At 35.7% G+C, this 9,979-nt stretch overlaps 1 protein-coding gene across 5 annotated transcripts; it reads left to right on the plus strand.

The window, feature by feature from the left end:
• The first annotated feature begins 2,990 nt into the window (after window positions 1-2,990).
• LOC113298356 (sister chromatid cohesion 1 protein 1-like) lies at window positions 2,991-9,025 on the plus strand. 5 transcript variants are annotated; one of them, XM_026547085.1, is made up of 10 exons: window positions 2,991-3,316; window positions 3,532-3,678; window positions 3,801-3,910; window positions 4,531-4,636; window positions 5,751-5,923; window positions 7,468-7,601; window positions 7,969-8,100; window positions 8,181-8,271; window positions 8,372-8,484; window positions 8,580-9,025. In XM_026547085.1, exons 6-10 carry the CDS (start codon window positions 7,508-7,510, stop codon window positions 8,660-8,662), a joined length of 513 nt encoding a protein of 170 aa, XP_026402870.1. In that variant the 5' UTR covers window positions 2,991-3,316; window positions 3,532-3,678; window positions 3,801-3,910; window positions 4,531-4,636; window positions 5,751-5,923; window positions 7,468-7,507; the 3' UTR covers window positions 8,663-9,025. The 5 variants fall into 5 exon arrangements, 3 of the variants coding, with proteins under 3 accessions (XP_026402870.1, XP_026402868.1, XP_026402869.1); XM_026547083.1 differs by lacking the exons at window positions 2,991-3,316; window positions 3,532-3,678; window positions 3,801-3,910; window positions 4,531-4,636; window positions 5,751-5,923 and adding an exon at window positions 7,272-7,362; XM_026547084.1 differs by lacking the exons at window positions 2,991-3,316; window positions 3,532-3,678; window positions 3,801-3,910; window positions 4,531-4,636; window positions 5,751-5,923 and adding an exon at window positions 7,272-7,362 and having other exon boundaries at window positions 7,972-8,100.
• Window positions 9,026-9,979: the final 954 nt, after the last annotated feature.

Here is a 9,979-nt window from a genome sequence, read left to right on the forward strand (position 1 = left end):
GTAGGAGATTTTAGTGTTATTTTTAGTCAAGATGAAAATACATAAAGTTTGCCCTTTAATAAGTATGACTCCCAATCGTGTGTAAACATAATCTAAAGAGAGGGGCTCGCGGACATAGGCTACTTCGGTAACTCTTTCACTTAGAATAATCAAAGAATTTGTTCTAAAATATATTCATAAATAATTGGATAGGGGTTTTGGTAACAAATAATTTGGTGGATCAATTCCCAAATGCTACTCTTTCACACCTTATATTTGTGGGCTTAGATTATTGTCCAATTAATCTAATGGTAGACTCGGGATATAATATATTCATCTTCTCTTTTAAATTATATGATACTTGATTGAAAGATCAATCCTATACAAATCTCATTCATAATACTTATTTCTTTTATTGTTCTGGATTTCTCTCTCTCCTTTTTCTCACTTCTTCTTCTTCTTCAACAAAACCATCAAGAACAACCCTTCTCTGCTCAGATCTGGTCCAAGTTAGTTAGTAGTTTTAGTTTAATTTTTATTTATGTTTTCAACTTATCTATACCATCATGGTGGTTTTATCTACTCTTTTGAGGTTTATCTTCGCTTCAATGACGATTATTGGGTATTGGGTTGGGTTTTAAGATCGATAGTGATTCTCTCCAACGACGAAATTTTCATTCGTCATTTCTTTGACGACAGAAGCTTCATCACTAGTTAAAATAGGATTGAGCAAATCACTCCTATTTTGGGAGCATATCTTTTTGAAGAAGAAAAACAAACTAAATGGTTGGAATTTACTTCCGAGAAAAATCATTTTTTCTCCGATTTTATCGGAACTTATTCATACTTGTATTTGTCTTACTCCGGTAATCCTTCTCATTCTCTTGTCGGATTTCTCGGTATTGTACGTTTACGGTATGTTCCTGTTACTTTATATTCTCTTATTTTCGTTCTTAAACTCATTGTACCTCGAATTTCCATAAATTAAAAGGTTCCTTGTTTATCAAAAAAAAATGAAAAAATAAATATATCATAATACTTGGGTTCTTCTACTATTGACTCACTTGCTACAATCATTTCTAATCTAAAGTATTTAGGGGTACTTAACTTGATTAATTGGAAAAGATATGTGTTTGGAAAGTCAACAACAACAAAATCAAACAAACTATAAAAAGTTTATAAATTATGTATCTCTAAACAAAACTTTTGTTATCGACCAAGACAACGTAGATGCTAAATCATGGGAATTATAAAAGATGTACGATACAGAAGAGGAAATAACAAAAATAAATATCCAAGGATGAATAAGTAGAACAAGGGAAAAAAAGACTACATACTTCCATGCGCCGACGCTAAAAAGAAGTAAAAGAAACAACATTGAACGTATGCTAGCTGACACAGGGAAACTGTAACCAACATTCAGCAAATTGGTGAAACTTTAATCAATTTTAATGATCACAGTTCATGTATTTCATTCCTTGGACCCTAAATCAATTTTAATGATAAAGTTTCTCATGGACAAAAAATTTCTTTGATACTTTTGTTTCTTGTACAGATACGTGGATAAATAGAGAGGATGATAATCATTGGAAGTGAATCAAATCTTCCATTACTAACCTTTAACGACGGATGATAGTCTCATATGATATTTAGTCCTCGTTTCGATTCTTCAGGGTTACTTGAAGCATTTCATCCTACACCTCCACAACCTAAGTCTTTCCTAATCTAAAGTTAATTGTAGCAAGTGATTCAAGTGTGAGTTTTGTCATATAAGTTTGATAACCAGACTCGACATACCAACATATGTGGGTTTAATTGAGAAATGCTTTAACAATATAACAATATAGTTGGCCACCAGCGTTTCATACAAATAACAATTGATTATTATGATTTTTTCACAGTTACAAAGTACAAGGTGTCAAAGAAAATATTTCGATAATTTGCTTAGCTCCACATGGAAGAAGTAGATAAGCCTTCTCCATTTAGTAAAAACCACTTTTTTTTCCAGAACTAATCTGCTGAAGATTTATAGAAATGTGACCTTGACCTTCGGCTAATTCTCGGCCAAAAAGTCACCTCGGATGATCATATACTTACTCAATTAACATATGAATTGGACTCTCGGATAGTGGAGACATTGAGGGTTATACCCTCAAAGTGGTCTGCAATAATTTTGGCGAAATAAAAAAGTTTTTAATAGTCAAGAATATAAGAAAGAAGTGGAGATTGTGAATGTGTGAGAGGGAAATACATATAATACAAAAAACTAGTCGTTCTTTTAGTTATTGGAACATAGCCATCGGAGGCTTGGCCGCGGAACTAATACTTAGTCGCCTGTTCTCATAGTGTAATATACAAGGTCTTTGGAGCTGCCTAAATGGTTCAATTTGTTTGTTATTGTTGGAACTGCCGTTATATAAATAAAATTTTATAGGCTTGCATATATTCAGGGTCTTTGGATACCACAGACATGAGTCAAATTCCAAGAAAAAAAGTCTATTTCACAAAAAGTTTAAGTTTTTTACTTTTATAAGTCAGTCTCAAATTTTGTTACCATGTTTGACCAAAAGCAGAAGTCGTAAATAAAAATATCAGGGCTGCTAATGGGGGGTGCCAGGATTAGTGGGGGTGTACCAAGCCAAGGTAAAAACTGTTTTGTCCTATATGAAAATCTGTTTTGTCTTATTATAGTTTTGATACACCCCCACTTAATTTGGTACCCCTATTAGCAATGTTGAAAAATATAACGCTTCACGATAAGTTAACTTTCTTGTTTTTAAAAGTCGTTTTGAAATAACATAACCAAACCGACATCTTGCTTTTTAATTTTTAGAAATCATACAGTTACTTCTTGGTGTACATCCATACTAAATTCCGGCTTTTCTACTTCAAAAAGTTAAAAAAGAAAAAACAACTTACGAAGTGACACCAAAACATGTTTTCTTAATTCGAGAAGTTAAAAGTTAAAACGCAACTTCCGAGGGAGTCTCCAAACACCCTCCTATTGCGCTCGACAGAAATGAGGGGTTTTCTATCTCAATGCCCTCAATGCGGGGTTAGGGTTATCTTTCACTTCCCCATTTCACCTTTCTGCTGGTGTCCTTATGTTCACTTCAATTCAACCAGTTTAAGCCAATTTTCCTAAGAACTGCTGATCCTAACAGTTTTTAAGATGTTTGGGATACTCAAAAAGTGCATTCGTGTTGGTGGGAAGCATAATGATCTGGATGATGTTGGGAGATATACTTACCATCGTATGAGATGCTTGGTAATTAACTGGTTCTTTGGAGATTAGTTCAAAATTCAAGCTCATGGGCATGGGATCTCATTATACGAGGTATTTTTGATTGAATGATGGATTAGAATTTGCATGTGTCTCTTGGATCGTTTGCTCAGTCGATTGATTTGTATTGCTATGCTGGAAATTGTGTTTATTTGTCTTGTAATCTGAAATCCAAAGTCAGATTATAACAATGTTTCAAGTGTATTTCACCATTGTGCTCCTCAATTTAGTAGTAACCAACCACACTATTTCCATTTCACCATCACTAGGATAACTTCCGGGAGATGGGCGATACTGGTCCTTGTGGACCTTGCACAAAATCCCATTTCGATAGAATTGGTAACAGTAATGCTGCTTTGCTGGTCACCAATGACGATCCAACATGCATTGAGATTTGGAATCTTGTATTTATTCAGGTAAAAACTTGCCTGTGGAGAATGTTTCGCTTAGTAATTCATTTCTAACCACTTCTTTAAGCCATGCCATGTTCTTTCACTTTGTTTAACTAACCTTACTTCTGTTTCTTTCTCTTTGGCAGTTCAATAGGGAAGCTGACGGCTCTCCCTTCGAGGCATGTCGACACTGGGAAAGAAAATGAGCAACTATGACACAGATGTGTTCATGCCCATTTTTTATGCTATCCAACAAGTACGGTAACAATGCAGTAATCTCATCCTCCACCTTTATTCTTTAACTTACTGGTGTTAAGTTTCTGAGACTGATGATCATTTTCTGGTATATGTATTTTTTTATACTATCCTTACTTTCGATCCATATTATAACTTGATGGAGTAAGGTACGCCAAACATATAAGATATGGTGTAAGATGGTGCTAAATCGCACTTCTAGGGAGTTTGGAAGTGACATTTGAATCTTCTTTATCTTTTTCTATTTAGTCATAGATCTGCGGTGAAGGTTTAATTTCACCATGGCCACTTATTTGCTTCCTTGCTTCATTTCACCATGACTCGTCTTCTCTATCCTTTGTTGCTTAGCCTGTTGACCAGTTATCTTTCTGTTCGTGGAGTTTTAACCCATTTTTGTTGACTCCAAGTGTTGACCCGAACAAAATTCCAATTGTTCCATCACTTCTGTAAAGTAGAGAAGTATTTTTTTTTTCTTCTAATTTTTCCTCACTTATATGATATCATTCACATAAGCACGTGAGCCATTGATGTTTGCTTAGTTTTGTTAACAATTTAACTTCATAGGAGGCAGGGTATTGATTGAAAAATATTTGTTGACCTTCTCTTTGGATTTGATTTTAGGCCACCGGAGCTTGGCCATACTCTGGAAAAATTGGAGCAGTGATGTGGACAAAATTGACATGGCTTAGAACTATTTATTTTGCGATTGCTGATGGTTCTTGTCCAGGTGAAATGTCTATAGCTGAAAATGAGTGTTTAATTGTTCAGTTTCTTTCCTGTTATTTTGTTGCTCTCTTCTTCTGTTCAAAGGCCTAATTAACAAGTATATCACCTCCTTTATTGAAATTGAAGTTCAACTGGTGCCTCAAATAAAAACTATCTAACTCCCTAAGCAAATATTTACTAAGTTAAATCAGTTTCTTCATGAGTTATAAGTTTTTTGGTGTGCATCAGAGTCATCTAAACATTTTACCTGAATTTGTATCTTTGGAAATAGTTAGCTATTTAGACTCATTTTTATGTAACCATATGTAGGTAATGAGGGTCGTGAATATGTCCTGCCTCGTATTTTTAGGCAACCTTTGCGTTATGGAAGGGAAATACTTAAAGGTCAAATGAATTCTATGCAATGAAACTATGAATTGAACTGCTTTTGGCTTCTTTTCTTAAACAAGGCGGCCTAGGAGCTTTTATTTATAAAGAAAAAGAAAAACAGAAACTAGGGGGGTAGGCCTGACCTCATAGCTAAAGAAGAGAAAAGCAAAAAGGAAAATACATGGTACAAAATTATCTGAATCTGTAGGAAGCTAATGAATATCTATCACTTCCCATTAGCTGAACGAGTAAAGGAGGCACGATAAAAATTTCAAAACTCAAGATGGAGGAGCGATGGTAGTTTTATGCTATATGAATCATGCCATATCCTCTTAACATGGAAAGTGTACCAGATGACTTTTTCTTCATGTCAGTGATAGGGCTTATATTAATCTTTATTTTTATGCCAGAATCTACATGCATGAGTATGTGTGTATGTTAGCTGTCTCACCAAACTGTTTAGCTGAAAGTTGAACTGAATCTGATGCATGTAGTAACTGTGTAGTTGTATTCATTTAGGGCCCTCTCTCTAATGGTTATGCTTGTGGGAAGTAGATTATGAAAGATGCAGTTTGGATGTCAGAAATGAATTACTAAAATGAGCACTCCTTTGTCAAAAAATATTACTGACTTCTTAAATTTTGAAAATTAGCAAACTATATCCAAATTTGATGATCTTCCCGTTTATAAATTATTAACTTATCAATGTTATCATGCTCTAAAAGCTTTTTTTTGTTGTTAACTAGGAACTCATATCTCAAATACGCGAGAGGCTAAAGCCTTTGCTATTTATTTGAGGAGGAAATTGCCAAGGGCATCCGAAGAATAACTGTTGCCACAACTCGTTTTGCTGTCAAGCCAGTAAACTCTGCGAAAGAAATAGTGAGCAGTCCAGTTAGACAATAGTACCCTCGTTAAGGTAATAAAAAAAATCCTGCCTCTTTTTTCTCTTCAATTTATTTGAAATTAGTTTTGCAGTTTTCACTGCTCCGAGCTTGGGTATTTTAACTTCAATTCATAATAACTAAATCCCAGCAGTAAGATGGCGATAAAATTACTTACCACATTTTGGGATCATTAGGATCGAAATTCAGAAGTTTGACTGTTTTTCAGTGTTTTCCTTGGTCCATCATGGCAAAGTAAAGAGCCTTTAAGGTGGCAGTAATGCTTTATTTTGAATGTGAATTCCTCTAGGTAGTGAGTACTAATGCATGCATTGCTGCTTTTATAGGTTTATTTATCTGTTTCTTGTATAGCATCATGGGACGATAGAGTATTGTTAGTCGGTCTTGGCAAGTAAAATGGCGATTTCTTGAGTTGTATTTTTTATTTTTTGAACGTTTTTCGGTAGCCCTGATGAACTAGGGGAACATTTTGTAGCCAAAAGTTGATTTCAGAGCCTTGATGGTCAATTGTAAGACTATCCATTCTCCCTCACCTTTTCTTATCTTTAAGAAATTAGGGTCCTTTTTGATGAAAGCTAGTGTATTTAGCCTAACCCTTTTGGTAGTTTGGGTTCATGTGAATTATGCTCTTTTACTTTCGTCTTTTATTTGATACTTAGGGTTTAATAGTGGATATAATACCCACAGCGGAAGTGATGAATTTATCAATTAGATGATGAAACATAATGAGTAACTTTGAAATTTGGTAGGCCCGGACGTAAAAATAAGAATTCAGACATACTTGCTTAAGAAATTTTATATGGAGAAGTTTGGTAGTTCGTCATTTGGTTGTGGTGTAGTATGCAGTAAATTTTTGTCGACTTGGTTTTCAATCAAGTGAATTTTGTTCATTAGAGTGTTTCTTGTATACAATGAGAAATTGAATAGTTAGGGAGAAATTGAAGGTGTGATTATTGTGGTTGTTCTGTCAAGTTTTGTCGAATCTTGCTTAACCTTTAGAGAACTCTCTCACTAGGTGCTGCGGACTCATATATTTTTGTTTACTTTCATCAGTTTCGTGTGTTTGGTTTTATGTACATCTAGTTTAGGGCGTATTACTTTTCCTTTAATGAGCTTCACATTGATTGTTTGCTACTGAAAAGGAAGGGAACTTGTTAGTTTCCTCCTGTTGAAGAATGGATACACTTAATGACTTGCTTGCAGCAAGTGACCTTATCTCCCTTCGCTGTGTTTAGTTTCCTTGTTCAGTTCACCATGGATTATCTTTACTGTCCTTTGTAACTTACCCTGTTGACCAGTTAGCTTTCTGTTTGTGGAGTTTCAACCCATTTTTGTTGAATGCAAGTGTTGACCCGAACAAAGTTCCAATTATGCATCACCACTGTTTAAGTAGAGAAGTGCTTTATTTTCATCTGATTCTTCCTCGCTTCGATGATATCATTCGCATAAGCATGTGAGCACTTGATGTTTGCTTACTCTAGTTAAGAATGTAACTTCAGAGGAGGCAGGGTGTTGATTGAAAAGTATTTTTTAACCTTCTCTTTGGATTTGATTTTAGGCCACCGGAGGTCGACCATACTCCGGAAAAGTTGGAGCAGATGATGATGTGGACAAAATTGGCATGGCTTATAGGGTTGTGGCTGACCATATTAGAGCTCTTTCTTTTGCGATTGCTGATGGTTCTTTGTCCAGGTGAAATGTCTAGAGCTGAAAACGACTATTTAATTGCTTAGTTCCTTTCCTGTTGTGTTGTTCCTCTATTACTTTTGTTTAAAGGCCCAATTAACGAGAGATCCGCTCCAAGCTCTGGATTCGGAAATGGCTTCCTGAACTTGGCACCAGAAGTCCAATTACAGTCAGGAAGGTTAGAGGAAAACCAAAAATATCATGAGCCAAATTCTATAACTTCATCTAATCACAAATTGTACTTTAATCATTATAACTTTATCTAATGACAAATTGTACTTTAAACATTGTAGGCTATGCAAGAACATATATTATCATGTATTCTTCTCATTAGAAAGCATCTGCTAACGCTAACGGTTGATTTTGAATCCAGCAGGAAAAGGCATTCATCAAGGCACGGTGGAGGAAACCTTGCTTCAGCAGCAGAGTATAAAAATATGGGATTTACCTGAACCTGATTTCAAGTTCAGAAGAGCCTCGGAAAATGGGCTCATACATGAGAATGGTATACCTCATCAAACTTTTCTCTGCACACCTTATAGGATTTGGTCGTCATTAGATATTTCAACTGTTTTTTTTTTTCAGAAGCTTTGGTTGAAACTGGACCAATTCCAACTCAACATCCACCTGCGGACCACGACCAACCTATAGAAAAGATCACTGATACAATCCGAATGTAATTAACCTACATCTCTTCCTTCAACAGTTATTCCGATCTTACTGTTTAGTAACTTTGGTTTGATGTCTTACATATACTGGAATCCTTAAACATGTAGGTACCTTAAGGACACATTTGAAACACCGGAAGCATCTCAAGTAGAGTCCCTGGATCAGCTAGCTAGTCGAGAAAACTGGAAGAAAGCTGCCCAGCTGTTCTACCAAACCTTAGGTAACTATAACATCCTATTTCTTCATTGTCTTCCATAGTACATTATAGTGAGCAGTGAGTATAGTTATGATTCTCTAATTGATTGTCATATGTAGCTCTAGCTACCTACGATTACCTGAAGGTTCAGCAAACAGTGGCGTTTGGAGAAATATTGATTTCTAAAGGCCCAAAGATGTGAACCTGATCTCCACCAACTTTTATGCTGTCACATATGTAAAGTTTCTACACAAGTTTTAGTGAGATATTAACCCCTGATGAGGTGAGAATAGCTTTAACACGAAGAAAAAAGATTAGGGACTGTCATATGCTCGAGAAGTTCTCAGTTACGTTGTCTGCTTTAGATGGTTGTGGGAGCCTACCTACTCGGTTTCAACTATTTTTTTTTTCCTAAACTGCTCCGATTCAAGTTAATCAATCTACAATGTCAACTCTTTGAATGATTATCCAACTTTATATACAGTTTTCATTTCATACTGTTGTGACCACTTGACGGTGTACTGAGAGGATCACTGTCCTGAGGTTGCACAAAGTATAGCTGAAAGCTTTTCAAAGCATTACACAAAGTAGGGGGTTTCAATCCATCAAACAAAATCTCCCGTAGAGCATTGGCAATTTGCCTTCAATTGAAAGAGTAGAGTGTAGGTACGGTCTGACAATTGGTATGTTTTAGCAATTCTTTCACGAAAATGGTTTGAAAAGAATATATAAACTTTTACAGATCAACAGCCTATGTTTGAATCTCCTCTCTTATTCGGCCTTGTTGTAGTTTATTGCTCATGTTCTTGGGTTAAGAATTGCTTCATTTTTGTTGCACGTTTTGCATGTATGATATCCTGAGATCTTGATGGAGTTGACTACAGATAATTGTTTCAGTTGCCATTTGAATGGATGTTGGTTATTCACTTATTTGGTAGTACATATTGGGTGTGGTCGAAAACAGATTTTTCCAGTTCATCGTAAATCATCTAAGCCGGTTCATCACAACCCCACATTGTACTGCGGGCTCCACGAGAAATTACTCTCACAATTGATCTTCTAGCTGTTTCCATCCTGATGCGAAATCATCTTAGCCATTGCTTTGCATCATCAAATTTTTCGATTTGAAGAAGAAACCATTGTGTGGGTCCAATAAGTTTCATCACACCGCTAACAGAAGGCCACGTGTATCTACTTCTGAGCTTTAACACGCGTCTGGCAAATTAGTAAGCTTAAACTTGACTTTCCATTTTACTTTTTTCACATTTTCTGTTACAGAGATTCTTTTCACAGATGTGATGATTATCTCTGTGTTTTGTTTTGGTGCGGTTGCATTTATTTCGACCCGCCTACAGCTGGGACAACAAGGGATAGTCCAAATTTTAGCATTTCGATTAATAGTGGGGTGAGGAGGGAAATGATTAAAGATCCAGATTTATTGTCTCATATCTCGACAATAACAGTTGTCCCAGTTTTAGAGTTTTCCTATTTACTCCTACCAGTTCCCGTGCACATATTA

Source organism: Papaver somniferum, chromosome 7 (assembly GCF_003573695.1).
Source record: "Papaver somniferum cultivar HN1 chromosome 7, ASM357369v1, whole genome shotgun sequence".
NCBI lineage: Eukaryota > Viridiplantae > Streptophyta > Magnoliopsida > Ranunculales > Papaveraceae > Papaver > Papaver somniferum.

Excerpts from the sequence above, each read along its gene's own strand:
- LOC113298356 (XM_026547083.1), top strand. The coding sequence starts at position 7,280 with ATGCATCACCACTGTTTAAGTAGAGAAGTGCTTTATTTTCATCTGATT. Across the intron at positions 7,602-7,968 it reads GCTGATGGTTCTTTGTCCAG|CAGGAAAAGGCATTCATCAA; the intron begins GTGAAATGTCTA and ends TTTTGAATCCAG. Across the intron at positions 8,272-8,371 it reads ATCACTGATACAATCCGAAT|GTACCTTAAGGACACATTTG; the intron begins GTAATTAACCTA and ends TTAAACATGTAG.